This window comes from Parus major, chromosome 3 (genome assembly GCF_001522545.3).
Source record: "Parus major isolate Abel chromosome 3, Parus_major1.1, whole genome shotgun sequence".
NCBI classification, from domain to species: Eukaryota; Metazoa; Chordata; class Aves; order Passeriformes; family Paridae; genus Parus; species Parus major.
This window is the reverse complement of record NC_031770.1, coordinates 59503234-59525998: the sequence shown is the minus strand read 5'-3', so window position 1 is coordinate 59525998 and position 22765 is coordinate 59503234. Positions and strand designations below refer to the sequence as shown.

The 22765-nt window shown below is 37.7% G+C and overlaps 1 protein-coding gene across 1 annotated transcript in view; it reads right to left on the bottom strand.

The window, feature by feature from the left end:
* The window catches only part of ARHGAP18 (Rho GTPase activating protein 18), a 96489-nt gene extending 73927 nt beyond the window's left edge, over positions 1-22562 (bottom strand). Inside the window, exon 1 of the mRNA XM_015623009.3 lies at positions 22458-22562. Coding sequence (XP_015478495.1) covers positions 22458-22501 — 44 coding nt within the window. The 5' untranslated portion in view covers positions 22502-22562. The remainder of the gene's footprint in view (positions 1-22457) is intronic.
* Positions 22563-22765: the final 203 nt, after the last annotated feature.

Genomic DNA, 22765 nt, shown 5'->3' with positions numbered 1-22765 from the left:
TGAAGAGTGTTCTGCAGCTTTTAATAATCAATGCTAGGAATAATACAAATGTAGATTACAGGTACTTAACTCTTGATGTCCAGGATTATGCAACTGATTTTACATTCCATTTACATCCATTTCATGGATGTCCATGAAAGAAATGATCTTTTAGAGGGTAAAATCCTCTGTCCTATGTTAGACCTCCACTTTAGCAAATAAAGAAGAAACCTGTGTCAGAATTGTCCATTTATTTCCACTGATTAGAAAGGCTGACTGCACGAGTAGGTCACATGCAGATGTGCACATCTGTCTGGTAAAGTTCACCTTTAATACTTTTATGTTGCCCTTCAAAATATGGAAGATGCAATGTTCCGTTACAGTGTGCACCATATGGCATACACAATGTGGAGGAGTCAGTATTTCAAAATGTACAGTAATGATATGTAGGAGCTGTTTCAGATCATCTTACACAGCCCTGAATGGCAAAGGTGGGGATGAAGTCACACGAGTACACAGAAAACAGTGACACCTTCCTAGCTTTCTGAGTCTTCACCTTCTTCCTCACTGCCCTCCACACACATATTTAAAGAGCTGATTTGTTTCCCATAACAAAAAAAAAAAAAAAAAAAAAGACAGAAAGAAAGAAAAAGGAGTAACAGTTCTTAGGTTGTTCACTTTTCTTGTGAGTTGCTCTAAAATGTATCTGGTGCTCTCTGGTGGCAGCCTCGGTAATTTTTAATTCCATGACTTTGCAAAAGGTGAAATAGTAACTACCAGTGCTGCTTTTGAGATTATCCGTATGAAGACTAATGAGCACGTGAATTTATTCTATTTTATCCTGTTTGGTTTTTCTTGAATGCTTTCTCTGGAGAAATTCAGATCTTGCCCATCTGCTTACCTTATGTAAATCACAGCACAGGGACTGAGCAGCTGAGGTTCTCATTGCCTTATGTTTTGCTCATGGTCAGACAGCTGCTGAATTTTACCCAGAGAGGTATATCTGTTTCTGTAGAAGTAATTTATCCATGTCTATTCGTAGTGTGACCTTGCACAAACCCTCATATTAATCCTTGCTTCCTTTTCCCTGTAACAGGGAATCCATATAACAGGGCTAATAATATCTAGCTATTTATGAGGATTATTCACCATCTGTTAAATTACATTGAAAGGTATCAAAATATGCATAAAATTATTTCGCATTACATCACTAGATTTACTTTCATTTGGTGCATGAATTAATAAGGATAAAATGGCATCCACAGGCATAGAGAACAGATGATAAATCTAGTGCACTTTATAGCATCTCCACATGAGGTATAGGACTTTCAGGGAAAACTGAATGCCACAACTGATGTTTCATGCCACTTTGGGAAGGGGGAAGTCAGCATGAGTGTTGGAGACTAAGGGATTTTCATTGGTAACTCTGAATGACCCCTTTCTTCTTGAACTACTTCCGATACAACTTTGATTTTATAAATCATTACTTCACATATGCCACTAGTCATGAAAAGGTTGTTGTAATTTCAGAATACAATCACCTTTCCCCCTCTTAATTCTCCCAAAGTATTACCTAAATGTAGTGCACACTGAATGGATTCACTACAGAGGTAGATACACTCTACTAGCATATGAATATGAAATAAAGATAGATAAAAAGTTTGGAGAATGGTATCTCATTTTTCTCTTCAATCATGTTTTACATTTATACTAGGCAGCTGTAAAACCCTTAAAAAAGATTTTTCATCTGAGTTAAACACACTTCTGGTTGTCTTTCAGAGGGAGATCTTCCATCCTCTTGACTCTTTGTTGACTCTTTCTGCGCCTGTTTCAATTTGAACTGATCTTTCTTGAGTATAAGGACCCTGAACTCTGTAGAGCAACTGGGACCTTGTATATCACAGATACTTACCTTAACTATCTCACAGGCACAGTATTGTGGAAAACGTCAGCTTTTCACATGGCTGCTTCTCACATTGGTGAGACTGATCTGAACATCATGCATTGTCTTATACATTTGGAGCAGACCTGCTGACTGGCTTGCACATAAAAGCACAGAGAGAGAGCTCCTTCTGAAATGTCTTCTCAGGGATATGTACTGTGCTTCTGAATGGAAGGGGTATTTATTCTGCTGTTGAGAGGCTGCTGTCATGACAGCCAAAAATCCTGGGTTTGTCTCTTTTCTTGGGCATTGCAACCAACACCAAACCACTAAAGAGGCAGGAGTGGAGAAGACTCCAGTAGCTAACAACCCCCCTGCCTCTCTTCTTCTTTAGGTCAGGAAATAGACCTCTGTCTCCAGTATTTGGGATGTAACAACTGATGAACTCATCAGCTGCAGTTTCATCAACAAAGATAGAGGGGGTGCTGGCAAGTGCAAAGAACATACTTGGAAATAAACATGATTTGTTGCTTTACAGAAAGGCTGTATCCATTGCTCGGGTTCAGGGTCTGTGTCAGTTGCCACAATCCCCACCCCCCATCTTAGATCAGGCTTCAGCAGGGTCTGGGATAGTTTTTTTCAGTCTGAATCTGGAAGTTGAAACTATGCTGTCTCCCACACGTGTTAGCTAAGTCAGTCGGCACATTGACTGGGAGCTCTTCTCTTCCTTACCCTTCTAATTTTGCTGTTGCCTGCAGATTTGATCACAGCTGAAGTTGTAGCACAAAAACATCTGGTGAAATAAAACAGAGCAGCCACAAAGAAGGAGAGTTTAGTCAGTCAGAAAAGCTCATGAAAACTGTGACACAATCCTAAGCTGAGCAAGCCAGAGCTATCCAGAAATGTCATTATGTGCTGAGGAGAAATGCTTCAGAACAAAGAAAGGAACAATTGAGTGAGTCATGGGCTGTGAGAAAGAAAACCACTTGTCTTTAAGAGTTGAAGAATACCCAGTAAAACTCCAAGTTAACACAATGAAAAATATTCTTAGTTCTTTCTTACAGACAAAAATATTCATTTTGCATCTTCTTTCATCCCAAACAAGTATTAGAAAAGTGTTTCTTTCACATTTTATACTGCAATCAAATTCAGCCACTCTTAATACAGAGTATTTCAAGAAGTCAGTCTTATTTTTGCTGTTTTGAACGGAAACAATCTTCTGAGTTGAATATGGATTTTTAAAAATGGCTCATATCAACTCAGAACAGCATTTTCCAGAAATTTACAATCCAAAAGAAGGCCACCATACTTTAACCACATGTGAGGTCCAAATTGCAGTTTAAGATATACCATCTTAATGAGACAATATCTTTTAAAATTGTGTTTGTAAGTATCGTAGACAAATCAGAAAGGAATGGAAGTTCCCACATTCTTGCTTGTCTTGTCTATTTCATGAGCTTACCAGGTTAATTTCATACAACCAATTTCTTTTTTGACATCTTTTGTATAAAATAGCTCTGACAATGACATTTAGCACTTGCGATTTTTTTTTTAAATGAATGTAAGTATATGATATTTGAAATTGGAAACATTATTGTAACAAGGATTGGGCAAATTTTGAACCAAAAAAATTATAAGCTGTAAGAAAAAACAGATTCTTTATGACTGTTCTTCTGATGCTTTTTATTTATTCTTCATAGATATTCAAAAGTAACTCTCATGAGTAACAACTACAAGGAAAATTAGCATGAATACTTGTGCAAAAATTTGCATAATAAATAAATATTTGAGGTTTTGTTTCTTTTTGGCTGAAAGACAGTTAGAAAGCTGGAAAAAATACCAGTCATATACCAACAAAAACTCACAACACTATTACAGCTATTCTGTAGTACCATGTTCTAAGCAATAACTATAAAATTCATGAGTATCTCTAGGCTGATGCTTAGCCACATACGCAAGTCACAAATAATTTTAAACAGTGTCATATCTGTAGCCTTTAGGGCTTCAGTCCTCTAAGGGTACATTTGTGACAGTCACAAGTGACTAGATTTAATACATTTGCACTAATTTACTCATCTTTGCTTGCAAAGAAATTGTGATAGGTTTGTAGAGCAAGGTTCAGGGAGAGCTGCAGAATTACAAGGCAAGAATATACTACCACGGCTGTGTATTTTGGAAGCAATTGCTGGAGTTACAGAAGGTTAAACTTGAACATTTGCCTACATCAAGATATTACAGTGTAGTTTCTGCAGGAAAAACATAACACTTGCAGTTCACTTGGAAGATATTCACCGCTAAAAAACTGTATTTATGTTATAGTGGTTAGATTTACTTTGATTTACTGTAGTATTTTACTATTTAATAACTCACGCTATGTACAATGCTGTTCACCATATGTCCAGAAAGGGGGGGGAAAAAAGAGGGAAGCTGAAGTAACTTTTAAATGAGGATGCATATGTGGAAAGCAATGCAAATTTATGTATATGTAAACATAAATATCATGGGGACATCTATGATCAAGTCTCCTGAAATTTCAATCTATCCAAGATAATTATAGGTTCACTGGGAGAAATTAATACGGTCACAAGCAATATCAGAACAGTAGTGAATGACACAAAACCATCCAGAGAAGTGGGGGTGGTTTGCAGTAGGATGCACACGTGTATCCTGCAAGACGGAAGAGTACCCAGGGAATGGTTCCAAGCCATATGGCTGCCATAGGGAAGTGGGGTCAGAGTGAGCAGTAACAATGTACAGCTGCATTGGTGTTTGGTCTTTGATGAGAAAGACCATCTGCAGCTCTTGGCTGCCCTTGCTTACATTTTGGCACTTGAAAATCAATGGGAGCAGAGCTACTAACTTGCATCATGGAAGAATGCATTTCTCTCAGGGACAGAAAGCAGTTCCCAGAGTCAGGGAACACTATCCCTTATACACTATCTCCCCCTTTCCCTGGGGAGCCTGTTTAGTCCTCAGCCACCCTCTGGGTGAAAACTTTTTCCTGATACCTAACCTAAACCTCCCCTGATTCAGCTTCTGGCCATTCCCTCAGGTCCTGTCACTGATGACCAGAAAGAAGAAAGAGATCAGGGCCTGCCCCTTCTCTTCCCCTCATGGACATGTTGCAGACCACAACGAGGTCTTCCCTCAGTCTCCTCTTCTCCAGGCTGAACAGACCAAGTGACCTTGGCCCTCATCATACAGCTTCCCTTCACAGCCCTTCACCATCCTCCTAGCTCTCTGTTGGATGCTCTCTTATAGCTTAGTATCTTTTTTTATATTGTGGTGCCCAAAACTGCACACAGTGTCCAAGGTGAGGCCTCACCAGTGCAGAGCAGAGTGGGACAATCACCTCCTTTGAGCAGAGTATTTTTTACTAAATATAAAAACAAATTGGCAGAAGGCACTATAATCTGGTCAGTAATATTTCCATCTCAGAATTTAGATGACTCCACCTATCTCTTATCATGGGACAAATTATTCAAAATATTATTTAAAATATATTTTAAAGCATCTCTTTCCTATCCTTTCTTGACCATTGAAGACAGTGTTGTACTACTTTATGTACTGTGAATGAGACAGAGGCAGTATATAAAGAGAAGATTGCATCTGTGTTAATGAAAAGTAACCTTTTTGAAGGGACACATAATTTCCAGACAGACTAACATCTCTTTGTCAGTAATTAAGCATTTGAACAATCCCAGTATAGTAAATCAGCTGTATAAACTTCTGGTTTCACCACTTTTTCCAAGAACATTTTCTACCATCTTTAAAACTGAGATACTAGAAGGGAGCACTTTTAGTAATTCAAATATTTCCCAAATTCTCATTGAGAAGGGGACTCACCTTGTATGTGAGCAAGAATGACAATGAAATTTGGTAGAAAATATTACAAAGAAGATACCTCTAATACCATTAATTCTTTTATTCTTGAGAGAATTTAGAACCTAATTATTTTACCTGTGTTTTGGAACATCTTACAGAAGTACAAGAGGATAATCATCTGTAGGATTTTTCATCACCTGCTGGCTGATGTACAAAAGCTTCAACTATACACAAGTACCTCCACTACAGAAGTCTTTACAATTTTCTCAGGATCATAAGTGCTATTGATAAATATCATAGCTTTCTTTAGGCTTAGCTGGTTAGGAACAATAAAATAGTACTCATATGAAAATCCTATTGTTCATGTTTTGCTTTTCTGAAGCTGCAAGGTGAAGGACAAACCAGAAGCATGGCAAAACCAGCACACAGGCCACAAACAAGCAAACTTCAACTACTATAGAAATGTTTTTTTCTCCCTCATTGCCATTTATGCAGATATATAATGATCAGCATTCCAAATTTTCTAATTGCCTAATAGGCATTATCATAGATTGTTCAAGGTTCTCTTCTTATGGCAACAGATGATAAGGATCGATAAATAGACAAAAGGCAATTTGATAAACTATAAGGTAAATGCCTAAATCGTAGAAGAAGAAGTTATTGTTCCATAGCTGAGATCATCAGTGTTTGTGAAGAAGGTAGCCTTACTTCATCAAAGGCTGAAAAGATTTGGGAAATGCAGTTAAAAATGTCAGGGCAGTAGAATACTGCAGCTTTTCTGCTGCCAGAGCACATGCAGCAAAATTATGACCCCACCAGAGTCAGAGATTAAGCCTCTTCTGACTTTCCTGGACTAATATTTCAGCCCCTAGTTCCTGTCCTGCAAGCTCAGCATCTGCTGCAACACTTGGACTCCTTTACACTCATCTCTGAGGTGATGCAGGAGAAACAGGCACCAGGTTAGCTCCTACCAAGACTTCAGTCCCCATGCCCAGTGATGCTGGAGCTGGATGGTTCACCAGCCTGGCTTTGAGCTTGTAAATTCTCTTCTGAGCAACAAATAAATAGATGCAGGAGTGAATTGTTTGCTGTTTGCGTTTTGGATTCATAAGAGGTTTTCAATTTTAAGTATTTAAATTGCTTTTTCCTTGTGGTTCGTTTGTTTGTTGGGTTTTTTGTTTCATTTGGGGATGAACATAGGACAACCAGTATTTCCTCATTCTGCTTTCTTTTTGCATTTTTTGCTCAGATCCCTTTCTGATTTATTTCAACATCATTCTTAGTACCAGAGAGGTCTTTAAAGAAGTAGCACTATGGTTAAAAATTAGAGCACTCTCTTTCAGATAAAAAAACCCAGAACAGACAGGAGAATGGAACAGCAGTGTGAAATCCCACAAGAATTGGTGTACAGTTATTCCTTGTACAGCTCCCACCAAAAGGAGGGAGGTGTCAGCTCCCTCTCCCTTTCATGTTCAGAAAGATATTTACAGTTCAGGCTGGGAACTTGTCAACAGTACCCAAGTTTTGAGCACATCCCAAAGGAATTAGGAGATTTTTTGAATGGAAGCTTTCTCACTATGGCCTTCTACACTTTTATTTTGCCAGTTGGACTCTTGCAGAATGGGTACAGAGAAAACATACTAGCGTAGATTATTTTTTTCAATATAAGAGGACTTGTAACATTTAATGTTACCTGTTCAGGTATTTAGGTGGCTGTAGCAATGTAAAGTGTTTTTCTATTGCAGCCACAGTAGGGCTTTTCCTAGTATAGCTGTGGTTTCTAAAAATCCACATCTCACTGAAATAGGCTAGTTTTTAAGAGCAGAAAAGCCAAAAAAAGCACTTCCAAGAATTAGAAAAATTAATCTTTAGCCACTGAACCTTCAGATACCTCTTAGTTTTAGTTTTACCAAAGCAACAGCACAAATACCACATGTTTCTCTGATGGTTTTGTGGATCCTGGCCATGAATAAACAGCTAAGGGAAAAAAAGCTGCATATCCACCACTTTTTTTTTTTCACTTGTTTTTTTCCCTTCAGTTGCTTTCGATCATCACTAAAAATGAGGACAAAAACTGCTATAAAAGATTATTGTTACTCTAAGAGCAGATCCTCATAGGAGCAGTTTTCAAACTGAAGATTTTGCTTTTTCCTAGCCCCAATTTCAGAGTTACCTATTTGGCTAGCATCAGGTGGAAGCACCAGGTTATTATCTATCCAAAGTGCATTTCATTAGAGTAATCACAGGAAGATATTTTTTCAAGGAATCAGCCCAATGTATAATGTGTGCTGCAACATTATAGAGAAATATATATTACCATATATAACCATAATAGTTTAAAATATCTTAAGTGCTGCTTAATGTACTATTCACATAGGCAAAACTGGAATGTTGTTTTTCCCCTTGAAGCAGGTACATAATTTTTTAGTTGCCAACAAGCTGTGGAATAGTTATAACTTTAGGATGTTGCCATGTTTCAAGTACCTGCTTTAATCAGCAGAATTCCCTACTTTTAACTGTTCGGTTCAGATTATTGTAGCTATTTTAGTCAACCTAATTTCCTATTCTCTTGGCTGCAGATAAGTACTTTAATGAAAAGCATGGCCAAAATTTTAAAATAAAGCTTCATCACAGTTGCTTTGCAAGGATCCACATCTACTGGATTTTGTATTATTCAGGTTTAGGGTCCGAAAGTACAGAAATGTTGAAAAAGATGATTAAGTACTATTCTTAAATTATAGACATATTTTATAGTACAGAAGAATACTGGGAATATATTTACAAATCAAGAGCTTTTACTGTACGCTTTTACTGTACTATGCTTGGTGTATGTCAGAAAAACTTTTAAGTCATAAAAGTACACAGCCAACTCTTTTGGCGTAACATATTCTTAGTGAAGCAAACAATGTGCATCAATAATAAAATAAGTATTGGCCTAAATTGTACAGTCATATCAGGTTTTCTGTTTAGAGGCTGATTGTCCAAAACATCCAAATACAATATAACAGAAGCTATGTTTATATTTAAACAATATTCAGATTTAAACTATATTAAATACCATTTTAAATTCAGGATTTAGTTGAATATGCCTTGCTCATCCAAGTAATCCTAGTGATTTGACTGCAGGCTACTTGTAATCATAGGATCAATATTTAATAGCCACCAAACACTCATAGAGAGCATAGGAGGTGGTCTGCAGGTGAAGACTGGGAACTAAATTGCTGAGATACAAACCTCAAAGGAGGAAAAAAAGAGTTGTATCGATGGATTGTTCACTGTCTCTTCCAGCAGCACCACTAAGGGAATTTAACAGTAACTACAATTAAGAAACCGATTCAAAACAAACTGAAGGGGGTGGCATTTCACATAATGTGTCATTACTCAGAGTTATTGCTTGCCACAGGATGCTGGTGAAGCTAAAAGATTACACGAGTTCTCAGCAAGACCAGACATGTTTGTGGAAAATATATCCATGGACTATTGCTAAATACACAGAAAGAATATCTGGCTCAGGCATTGCCTGGCAGCATATGGCTGCAAGCTGGTGAAAATATTGAGAATATTGCCCCTTCTTTAAAACTCTTTTATGGGTGTCTTTTAAATAAGTAGGATACCAAGGAGATGGACTTTCTGTCTAAATCAGTAGAGCTAATTTTATATTCAAATAGGCCATAATTCAAAATAATTCTTGCTCTGTGCAACAATGAAAGTAATGGAAATGCATGCAAATGACAAAAAATAGAAATTATTATTCAATATATAGGACACTAGAAAAAAGTATCTTTTTTATACAGCATTATTTAATTATTTTTTTTTTTCAAAGTAACACATTCTATTTAATTAAAGATTGAATTTGTTGAACTTTATGAGGATACAATTTCCTGATTAGATTTAAAACCATCACCTTTCAAGGAAATTTGGACCACATTTAACATGCAGCTGTCACAAGTAATTCTCAGGAACACATTCCCAGTCATGGATTTTGTAATGTACAGGTTGTCCTCCTCCAGCATTGCAGAAATGAAGCAATTCTTCAACTCTAACCCCTGTAGCTGAAACATTTTAAACACAGAGTAACACTGACAGTGTACTTATCTGCAGAACACAGGCCCCTTTCTAAATTGCAAGCCATCTTCCCTGCTCATAGTGGATGTTCAGTGTTATCTTAATTCAGTGAATTATGTATTCACAAAATAAACATGCCTTTAAATTTTAACAGTGCACTTTAGTCAGAGAAACTGTTGTGTTAATGCCCTGATTGAAAATGTAAGTATCAAAAATGTCAGTGGATAAACAGAAAGACATCTTCATCACTCTGAATTTCTCAGTGATATTTTGAGTTAATGAATAAAATCTGTCAAATGCATTTTCCTACAGCAAAATGTAAAAATATTTAGAACACCTCTGGATTAGAAGACTTCATAAAAAAAATCAGTTCTGACTGTAAAATATGAGTATATATTATCAGATCCATGTCCTTTGAAAAATTACACTTGAAGGCATCGCCAGAGCTCATAATGCAGCTCATACTGATGCCCAAAGACTGTCTCGCTGATTGTTTGGTTTTGGTGTTATGTTTGAGTCAGTAGGACTGAAACCTAAGAATGAATTTTAAATAAACTTCATTTACTTCAGATTAAACCAAGATAGATGGAGCAAATAAAACAAATCCCCTTGAGAATACTCCCAAGAACTCATCTGTTTGAAGATGGTGTTAAATACAGTTTACACAGCAGATCTTTAATATTAGCAGAGAATTCCATATTTTGTTTCCTTCCATTTCATTCCTAAACACTTGATCACTATTCATACATTCTGCAGTGTCATGAAAATACCTGCAATATTTAATTTTATCTGTTAAGACCTAGAGATTTTTACTTTGCTCCAGCTATTTGTATTTGCATATGAAGTCTCATTACTGGAAGCAGCTAACACAAAGGAGAACTGCAGAACCAAATGATTTGCTAAGTTAACAATCTCAGCATAGCTCTTAGCTAATATAGGAGCAGGTTCAAAGATCCTCTGAATTACAAATTAATTCAATTGCACAAATTCCAGAGCTTGATTCCAGAAATGAGTGAGAAATTCAGTCTCTGTACAGCCAGTTCATGGGGTGGGTGTTCCAGCCTGAGGAACCATCAACCACCAACATTAAGGAATTTTATTTTGTCAGAGTGCATACCTGATAAGAAGAGTAGACAGAAAAGCAGAACCATTTTTCCTGCTATTAGCAATATTTTGTGTTTTGCAAAATAGATAACAGCTTTGCTTTCACTTCCCTCAACAGCTACTGGGCTAGAGAAGGTGCATTTTAGGAAACTTTGGACATAAATCCATTTTTCCCAGAAGCTGAGATTTCCGCTGCTGGAAATTCTGACATGACTTTGAGTATTTCTGCCATCAATAATTAGAATTGTTTGCTATAATTGTCTGGATCAGAGCAGAACAGTTCCTAATCTGACACTCACACAATCCTTTCCCCTTTTCCTGTGTATTAAAGATACTTGTACCCCTGAGTTGATTTACAGCATACCTACACACAGTGATGGGTAACAGTGGGTGCAAATCAGCTGCCTTCTGTAGCTTCCATTGTTCTTGTAAATATTGACATCTGTGTTTTCTATTCAAAGGATTTAATCTGAAATTATAATAAAGTTTATAGTTTTGAAACGTACAGAATTATTTGCCTGATTTTTAATGCAACTCTTTTTTTCCTTCTCTTTATCCATGTCTGAATTCCATTGTGTTCCCAAGCTAAACTCAGAAAACACACATAAAGGACAGGATCTTTAATTAAATTTTCCAACTTCACAGCCAGCAGTGGTCACTATTCTGTGCATCACCAACTCAGAAGGAGATTTTTGTGTTTAAAAAAAGAAAAATACAAATCCTCAGTTTTCTGCTGTCAAGGAATACTTTGTCATTTAGCAAACTTTTATGTCCAATACCAAATGTATTCAATATATGTGGGCATACCAGTAGCTGTCAGTTAAACCTGCACCTATAATGGGACTGTGATCCAACAGTGTTCAAACCAGACTCTCATGGATTAGTTTTGGAACTCCAAGATCCACCTAAGTACCCCCACAATTTGAAGCTCAGGGAATAGATGAGGCAAATGTATTTGTGCATCTTGAAAGTAGCAGCTGTCAGGAAGTGCAGAGATGTCAGCCTGATATCCAGTTCCAAGGCAGGACCCTCCAGCTCCAGTAGCCTCAAAAGGCTCTATGAACTCCATGTTTGGCCTTCTGCCAAGAGTGGTGATTACAAAGTCCCATGACATGCAGTGCTTACTCATTTTTCTTATGTGCCCCAAATGCCCGGGTTTTTTCCTCATGACAAGTTTTGGATCCCATTCTTCCTAACTACAGAACTAAAAATAAAATGCTGGTGCAGAACAATGTCTGTCAGCTCTTCAGGTACTTACTAAAGCAGAGGACAAAAGTAAACAAGACTGTGCTATATGTAACACATGGATACATAAAGAGGGTTTTATTATGAAACACTGTTCATATTTACTAAAACATAAAATGGAACAACTGAGCTTTTAATGGTGCAAGCAACAATCTACCAACATTTTTTTCTGTCAGATTAAGAAGGAAATAGCTGTTGTCAGATGGCAGCACGATGCCAATAGTGGAACAGGAAGGATTACAGCATTCAAGTCATCTTAATCCTAGTGCATAAGCATTAATAGAGGCTTTTCTTTTACCACAAATGGCTAATGTAGCTAAGCTCTGACACTGGCCTGAACTTCTCACTTACCTAGGGAAACTAAATGCTGTTGTTAGCAGTGTAGTAGATGAAGTAATATTTCCTTTAATAAAAATGTCATGAAGGATTTACAAATCCGATGTAAAGCATTAAATTGCCAACACCATCGAGCCGAGAACATTAAAACAGTGTCTCTACATTAGCTCTAAAGACACCTTGAAAGAAAACATAACATCCCTTACCACACTTAAATCTATCATAAACAGCAAATTATGATTTCCTATTTATCAAATTGATCTGGACCTTATACTCTGCTGCATGAGAGAGTTCAAGGGAAGTTGCTAAGGGCAGAGAGTGCAGGGGGAGTCAGTAAATACCAAGCAGCTCATTGCATGGAAACAACTAAGACATTTCAAAGTGATATTTACTTAAATACCTCTGTTCTGTCCTCATTTCATATCTGTCTGTCCAATAACATTGAAGGCCTTTGTTGATCCCATTTCTAGCAAGTACATGTACATGTGCATGCATTCATAATTCTTATTTTTAAAAGAATCTTAGCAACATCTACTTACATTATATCACTACTACATATTTTAACATTCTTTTATTATCATCTATGTTTTGATGAGTTTTACTGCTTTTATTAATATTACAACAGCAGTAGTTTTAAAATTCTTTCAATTTTGTTTCAGTCAGTTTTTATTTACCTTACTGGGTAAATCACCTTTTCCTGACTTACCATAAAGCTGAGAGCCAGTGTGGCACTGTGGGGAAGAAAAGCTGAGGATGAATTTGCTGCTGCAGGTAGTTCAAAGGATTATCACACAGCCCAATCCTTCAATTTTATTAGAAATTGATCCCTTAACTGAATTAACTATCCGAGCAGGTTTTTATCCAAATTAAGTTTCCTTCTTAAGTTTGTCTAGAGACAGATGGTAGCCTTTAAAGATTACTGGAGATATAAACCATTCTGTCTTATATAGGTAATTATAAATCAATACCATGTACCTAATTTGTAGAGAATATGTGCTTTTCTGTGGTTATGAAATCTCTTGTCTCATTATGCCCAGGTCTAATAGCATTTACTGTCATAATAGCAAAATGTAGCATTTATGGGAGATGTTAATCTGTTGCTAGTGCTGGCCACCAAATGCAGGGCCATATGTTTCTCTGCTGGGAAGAAAAGAGAGGACTAAAATTCTTTTCACAGAACTAAAATTTCCTACAGGAAAAATACATGATAGAACAGTTCTCTTCCTGCACCCACCCTTTGCTGTAGTGTCCCCAAACCTGGGGTTTGGAGAAAACCTTAAAAATTGGACAGCATTATAACTTGGACTATAGGGGTTGGTTTCCACCTGTAGAGAAGGGGAGGGATTCTCTCATTATTGCTAGAGGAAATGTCAATTCTGCAGAAAGGAAATGAAGGTAAAGATATCTGTAAACAAGAGAATGTAGGTCTGGCTCTCATTACTTTGTGTAAATCCCTAGGCCATTTGATTTTATCTCAGAAATTGTGATAAAGTCCATGATGTCAATGCATGTCCTTGTCACAAGTATGAGGATACTCACCACTTCACTAGCTACAGACATTCCAGCTCTGAGAGCAGAATCAAATACAATAAGAAAAAAAACTTAGTCCAGACTTGATGCAAGCAAGAAATAAGCAGAATTTTTAGTTGATGATATGTGTCTTGACTTCAAGCTTATTTTTCAGCGTACATGAAGTAATTACCATTTCTGTTCTTAAAAACATTAAATTTATTGAATGCCTATCACTACTTCATTTCTGCTGGACATCTTTGTGTTGAGTTTGCCTCCAAATGTCATTCTTGGCCCCTTTTTTGCTTTTTCTTGTATTCTGCTTTTCAATCAACGTGGACATTTTTAATGGTATTGGCATGCATTTCTTTGTTATCACTATTTGTTACTATGCTCCCTAGGAAGAACATTTTTTACAACTGCAACTATATCCTGTTTTTTCTCAAAGTCACTAAGTTCTTGCCATATCATTGCTTAAGTCCACAAAATGTCCTGATTAAATTTCTGCATCTCATTGAGACACATAGTGCCTAAAAGCTCTTTCTGGGTTGCTGGCTTCTAGTAAGTAAAATGTGCTTGTCTATATTATTTTCTTGAGTTGACTTTCTATTAATTTTCACTGCTCTTGCTTTACATTTCTGACATCTCAAATCTTACTTTATACAGCACTGTTTCTCATTTTGATCTTTGTGGTGCAGAAAGAAAAATTATTGAAGGGATGCAACCCTTCCCTTCAACCTGATGGACTTTGATGGCTACACTGGCTTCTTTTTTTAATCAAGAGATTATGAAGGAAGTTTTGAAAGTACAATGGAGGAATGAGGCTGATAAAAATTATACTTATTACATGATAGTAATCAAGTATCCATTGATTCTAATGATCACTCTTGCAGGAGAAAAAAAAGAAAAAAAAAAGGAAAAAAAAAAAAAAAGAAAGGTAATATTAGGCTTTTCAATCCTTACTGCAGTCAGTTTTGCCAAGATATGTCAGGAAGAACTGAAGGAAATAAGCATCTGAGGAGGAAGAGTGAGGGAATGAAGGGGTATGTGTATGCCACACGTACTGTTGTACTCCCTAAGAGAATGAGGAAAACAAGCTCACAGTTACTGCAGCCATCTCCTTTCCAGTGGAACAGCCACCACATGGGCTACCCAGCCAAGGCCATGCCTGGTTTGACAGTAGCATCAAAGACAGTAGATGCTGTCTGGGAAATATCTGCCAACCATCCTTCTCCTTGGTGCCCAAGGTCACCTTCTGCCTCCAAACAGTACAAGCGTCTCTCTTCCTTTCTATTGCATCTGGCAAGCCTGGTGAGAAGCTGAAATGATGAGTGTCCCTGGGCATGTTCCTGGGGCTCTGATAAATTATAACAAAACACCAGTGATGGCCTCTAGTCAAAGATCTAATTAAATTCAGTTGAGGGAAAACTTCTGGGTTGAAGCTCTTAATTCACTCTGAGAAATTTTTTGTGATTTATCATAGATTGGTCAGAAAGTGGTTTAAGCCATTTCAAAGCACTGATGAACAAATATCTTCTTGAGCCAAAAGTGCTAATGAAAGAGTGTGACTTCTTTGCAGAGCTGGAAATACAATAATTTTGTAATCTTTTTTAGTCAAAATGAGCTGAACTGACAACTTTAAATAGCATGTAGTTACTAATAGCATTTTGCTGACTGCATGCTTTTTTCTTTGCATGTCAGTTTTAAATAAAAATAAGAGTTCAGGCTTATACACAGATTATTCCCAAGCCTAAAGACCTTGAGTTCACTATTCCACAGCCTCACCACAGGTTTCTCAGATATTCAGTATCTTCTGAAGGAAAAGGGTTGGGAGCTCCATAAAGATCACTGACAAGTGTGCAGCATCTTCAGCTGAGAAAAGAAATGGATTTATCTAAACACTGTATAAAGTATGAGTAAAAAGTCTACAAGAAAGAAGTGGGGAGGGAGTGGAGCAATGCATCTGAACAGCTTGGGCCATAATATGCACCAGCCAAACTGTCTGTAGAGTTTCTTATCAGACCCTCTGGAATTTCTCAAGGTTGCTGAGACATATGCTGTTCTAAAAATAAGAAAAAAGAAGCTGAAAAGCAAGAAAACAAGAGCCAGATAACAGAGGACAGTTGAACACCTGGACTGTAAGCAGTCCTGTTCCCTGAGGAGTGCATGCAGAGCACATGGACAAGATAAGGGCACCAATGAAAAGATGGGTGTTCGTGTGAACAGTAGTTTTAGAATGAATAAATAAGTGTATCATGTAAACAATAAATAGCTTTCTGCAAAATCATATTGGTTCATTGTTCAGAAGTCCCGAGAGCTCTCACAAGGGAGGAACAGCAGGAGATGGCAAGAAAATTCTATCTTAAAAGTCAGATATGTAGGGATAAAGTAAAAATTGCCAAATGTCAAGCAGGCTCCTGACAGGTCACAGGTCTTGACACCTAACAATATAAACTAAATTATGTATAGTATTCTTTGACAGTACAGAGAAAACGAGAAATTTAATGGCAATGAAGTTGCTGCACAGTTAGAATGAAGTCAAAGATAATGTTGGCATGGCCATCCCAAAACTTCCTGACTCAATATTCTGTCACAATAATGACAGCAAAAGCCTGAAAATCTGACAGACTAGTCCAGAAAATCTGTGGATAATACTACCTTGTATTCAAGCAAGAAGCAAAGTTTTTAAGGTTTGGTAAAATTAAGACAGGCAGAACAGATAATCATCTGTCCCAGATATTGAAATAATTTCCCTATGAATTCAATAGTAAGTGATTACAATAATCTATCAGCTCAAGTGATGGCATATTACCAGAGAATGTCAATATAACACAACAAATATAACTCAGAAAGAGAAAAACTGACAAACTGGCAACTTTACACCTATTACTCTGAGCTTGACAGTGTGCAAGTCTTTCTTTAAGAGCTTCAAAGAAAAGCATATTTTGAGATGTGGCAGAAAATGGAGAACTGGGATAAAATACAAAGCATTCTTTACCTTTACCAAGGTAAATAGAGATTTTAATAATAAAATATCTTATATTAAGGAGTTGGGGCTGCAGGAGACCTACCCTATATGGCCTTCAGTATTGCATTTGATACTGGAACACATAAGGATTATAACTACATACAGAGCTAAACAAACAGGAGAGTGGGAACAGTGCAAGTTGTAAACAAGGGAAAGGCTTATCTGAAAAAAGACAGCAATACATTACACTGAAAAACAAACCAATAAATTGGGGGAGTCTTCCTATTAAAATTTCTCTGGTTTCCCTTCTAATGATCTTATTATTTGATATTTTCATTCACAACTTTGGCGCAGAAAGAAGAATGTGAAATTTACTGATATTAAAAAATTAAGGATATCAATTTAAAGGAAGTCCTGGGTATTATACAGAAAAAACTGATAAATGAAAGGACTGAAAAAATAGAAAATCATACACAACTGCATGAATTTAATAGATTTAATAACTACATTTTATGCCATAAGCCAGGGGGCTTGGAAGTGACAGATACTAATTTGTCATAAGGCAAACACCAAACATAGTGTTATACAGCAATAAAAAGGTATGAGTGGTTCTGTGTACATCTAGCTATATCAGGCTAGATAGGAGACTTACTATCACAGGCATTCATTAAGTAAAATTGTAATGTCACTTCCAATCACTCATAATCGAGAAAGATGTGGCCAGTTGTGGACAGCTACATGGAAAAGAGCAGAATCAACTCAGCATGAGCAGCTAAGAAGCAATAATAAAATTCCTGTTTGTGAGTACTCATGAACTTATATATCTTGGGTGGGAAAATCAATCTCTTTTCACGGACAATGTCAATACAAAGACATATGTAGAAACTTTCCACTGGCAACTGTAGGTAGGAAATTAGAAATTAGTTTCTAAATTTCCAGAGGAGAATGGTTCCAGCACACCTATCAAGAAGGACAAACAGCCTAATCTTTTAAAAAGCTCAGTATGCTCATGAAGTGGATTAAACACAGTAGCTTTTTTACAAGCCACAAGGTAGCACTCAGAGAGACAGAAAGTTCTTTTTAACCTGGCATCTTTATGTCTTTTGTTCCTACACCAGGGTATAAGGAACAATAGAGCGTGGCTACATTAGATATTAAAAAAAATACATTAAGGAGACATTAAGCTTCTAAAAGAAAAGGAATTCAAGAACTTCAGAAGTCAACAACATTACTTCAGGACTGTGTGTCCCAATATGAAAACTGTTTGAAGCTTTATGGGAGAGGAGGGGCTGGTAAGAATGAAAGACCAGCCAACAGTCCATGCAGACCATTTGTATGCTACTGCAAGAGCATAAGGAGCCATAAAATAATACCTGTGCTCTAACCTCACCTGCAGCACTCAGCAGAACCCTGTGCCCTTTACTTGACCATCAGAGATGGCCACAGTAGTATCAAGCCCAAAAATCATCACAGTTCCCTGGGATGCTCTAAGAGAAACATGAAACTTCTGAAAAAAATCCACAGGGAAACCCTTTGCCCTAGGATGGTAGCCAGGGATGCTGAACAAAGAGGTCCAGACTGTGTGTTTTTGTAACAACAGCTTCAACCTCTGCTGGACCTCTAAGCACAAGGTGTTCCTTCCTCTCCTTCTTCATCCTCTCAGGAGGGAGGATAAGGAAAGGTGCTCCTTCCTCAAAAAAACCATGCACCACCACATGCTGAGGTGTTGGAGTAGCATCAGTACAGTGTCCAAACTTCTTGAACTGAAGCTCCATTAGGAAAAATGTGCCAGGCCAGTTAGAAACATTGCTCAGGCAGGATTCAGCCACATCTTAAACCATGCAGACCCAAACCATGCATTTTTGTTAAGTTTGCTTACATTCCAAAGCTGCACAACCTATGTGAGAGCTTTTGGTGAGTGTAAAGGTATTGGAATCAGAGGGATGAAGTAAGATATAACTGACAGTGTCTGGAGAAGTTTCTTTGATTTACTGGAAAACTTTTTAAAGATATAAGTATTTCATATAAAAAAGCAGGAATCTCATGACAGCTCCAAAATAGTCTTATTAGTTGCTGCTTCAGCTAAAAATCCTATTGTATTTCATGTGACCACTTTCAGAGACAGGTTGTGAAAACTAATAATTATTTGATAAAAAAACCTGAACTTCCAAAATAACATTTTAAGCCTGGGATTGCACTTTTCTGCATGTGTACCTTAAGAATTTGCATTTCCTAAAATGAGCTACACCAGCCATGCTTCAATTTGAATTTCTGCAATACAATTTACTGTGGAAATCTCCTTGGTAGCATCAAATGTTCACTCTTCTCATGAATGTCTTACATTCATAAGTCTGCATCTTTGTCTTCAGTTTGCTTGTGTTGCCTGGTGTTGTCATTGCAAACTGCTCTATCTGCTGCCATCTCCTTTGTTTGTTGTTCTCAAGAATCACTGCTCATTTCTTTTTTTGTGTGCACTGCTTTGCTCTCACTTGGTGCACAATCTTTACTTATACAGAGATAATTACATTAAGTATATTTATATGAAAGCATCTCACCTTGCTGAGAACCTAATTTAGTATTTTTACAATTAATTTCTTGGCTGATCCATTCCCATTAGTGAGTCTGCTTTTTGCCTGACTGAAACTAATCAGAAGTTTATGACTCAGCAGAATGGGGTTTAAATGGTACAGAACCATGCTCTGTGAAAGGTAATTAACTGAAGTAAGTATAAGATATCAAGAACTGCTACATGGTTTCTTCTAGCATTATGAACATTTCATTTCAGCATATTTACTTCTGATTTTCAAAAGGGGACTTTTTGGAGCAGCTGGATAGTGCACAAGATTCTAGCATTATTCCTGCAGCTTTAGGATCCTGTGCTTTGCAAGGCATCAAATTCAAAGATAGGTTCCTATGATGTCCACATTTCTGCTGACTGTGCAAGTCCTAAAGTGATTTGAATAAATTATCTACTTCTCAGTAAGACCTGAATTAAGGGCATAGTTACTATTCTCTAAGGATTTGATTATAGTAATTCTTTGGGCTGCCCAGTGTACTATTTTACTGTCATAGTCTAATCTTGTCACAAATTATTTTCTTAGAAATTTATGAAGTACAATTTTTAATATTTAAATATTTTTTCTTAATATATATTAGCATAGTAGTTATTCATTTAACTGTGGCAGAACCTTAAAATTAAATTAATGGACTCAATGATTAAGAATTTACACAGAATACAGGAGTTACAACTTACCCTTAGCATTTCTGCCTAGGGTGAGAAAAAGACATAATGCTGATGAGAAGCATCTTCCCATCACAGCAGCTACCTGACTATTCTTAACTCAGTCTGACAGCTAATTTTTTTTGGTTCCTTGCTGTTAATTGGTTTTCATTGGTTTCATACTTCCATTCTCATGAATCATAAAATAAATATTATGGCGTGGTATCCAGAAACCTACTAAAATTATTTAACCAGGAATAATCATAGTATTTCAAGAATATGTCAGACAATTTCATATCTATACACTCATTTCTACAATCCTGTTTTCTGGATTCATTTTTATATTGCTGGTCACTTACTAAAGGAGGCAAATAATAAGCACCTGGTAATACCTAATAATAGTTTTTTTATGTCTGACTGATATTGACTGAAACATCCATCCCCTATCTATCATGATTTTGTGACATAAATGGGGAAAAAAGTATGACATGATCTTGCTAAAATCAATCCACACTCACTACAGACTCAGTAAAGATGACCAAACATGCAAATCTTCCTGTCCTGCTGATGGGTACTGGTTTTAGGGAACACCTTTTGCTAATTTATATCCTGTCAGATACTGCCACTATTTACCACTCCAGTAATACTCAGTGAAGTATCTATGCTCTTGTTTAGCACTGACCAATGGAAATTTATCCTTACTCATGTTCATTTAGGACTAATAGCCTTCAGTTTTTCAAATGTTGCATTTACTGCATCCCTTTTCAGCCATATCTCCAACAGCCCTACTTCTCATATAAAAGAAAATTAATTGACTTCTTAACATCTTCCCTAATTTTATTGACTTCTTTCACCCAGTACTAAACTACTCTAACTCTGTCTTCAGCTAGGGCACTGACCAGGCATTTATCAAATTTTCAGGTATGCTTTTCACTCCTTCTCAATGCCTTGAAGCTCATCCAGTGTGAAAAGAGCATTCTTAAAGTTTATTGAAATTGTCAGCCTTTTTGCATCTTTTCTCATGTTATCTACAAAATACTTGACAGTGATCAGGCTGTCATTGGGTAAGGAACTTTTTCACTTTGCTGCATTCATTCAGCTGTCTGCACTAATTGCTGTTGCTTAATTCCCTTTATATTATAAAGTGTTTGAGGCTGAGATTTTTTATTTTTAGTCAGATGTTTATAAAGCAAATATAGCCATGAAGCTCTGGTTCAAAACCAGCAGGACTATTCCTCTAAACAAATGACAACTATTAGAGGAGAACAACAGAAGAGAGGCAGGAGTAAGGAATTGGCAGGGGTTTTTCCTTCTTGACTTCCTTCTCTATTTGCCCAGCAAAGTAACATGGTATAAAACCACATACATTTATAAAATTAGAGCTGTGATTTTGGTCAGACTTACAGAATAAGTTTAATAATTGTAGCAGTTAAAAAAAACAGGTAAAACTGGTGATGTTATATATTTCTCTCATGCAATTCATTTCAAAGTATTGTTATTTCAATAGTGTTTAAAAAATATCTACAGACTGCAAGTATTCCAGGAATCAAGTCTTAAACCATACCAATAAAAAGTTACAGTACAATTGATTGCCCTTTTTTCTACTCATTCCTATGGCTAACTTGAAAAATAATTTGATAATGAAATCAACTCTTGGAGCAGCCTTATGTGAAAATGCTACACTAAAATATCATTACGTTCAGAAATTAAATTTCTGTTTGCAATTCTTGATACGTGTTATTTAAGTTTTCGATCAACTCTTTTGATTCACATCAAGTGTTCATACACGGGGAGAAACAGTGATTCAACAAAACACAAGTGGAACATTACCAGAAGTGCACACTTTTTTGCTTTTCCTCACTCAGTGCACAAATGTTGTATCTGCCGGCTAAATTCTCATTAGAATAGATGATGCTGGGAAAAACGGCTTAGTAATGCATCCTGACAGAAGCCGTATTAAAAAATAAAATAATAAAAAAAAAAAGGCTAAATATACAATTTGTCTAATCCATGCTACTGTAATTACACTACACGATGCTGTAGGGACACCGACTTTTCAGACTTGAGGCTGATGACGGGCGTTTTCCACAAACGCGCCCTGCTGTCCCGCGGAGCCGCTGGAAGCGCGGAGGGGAGCGGCTGCCAAGAGCCGGACGCGGAGGGGAGCGGAGCGGGGCGGGAGCGCTCGGCCGGGCCAGGACAGGCTCCCGGCCGCGGTGACAGCCCCGCCACTGCCACTGCCACCCGCACCGCACCGCGGGTCCCTCCTGGGTGTCGCGCCCGGCCGGAGGAGCAGCGCCGCGGCCGCGCTCGCCCGCCCTTACCTCAGGTGCAGGTAGTGCACCAGCTTCGTCACCACGGTCACCATCTTCCCGGGTCGCCTTCCCCGCCGCTGCCTCGGGGACGGGAGGGACACGCGATGACAAGGGAGCCGCTACCCGGGCACTTCTCCGCCAGCGGCCCCTCGCTGCTGCTTCACCGCTCTCGGCCCCTCGGGCGGCAGCGGCTTCGCCCCTCGGCCGTGCCCTGCCCTGCCCGCTCCGCCGCCGCGGACGCTCGGCCACCGCCGCCCCGCCCGGGCAGAGGCGGGGCCGGGGCTCCCCGCGGCACCGCCCGACCTCGCCCCCTCCTG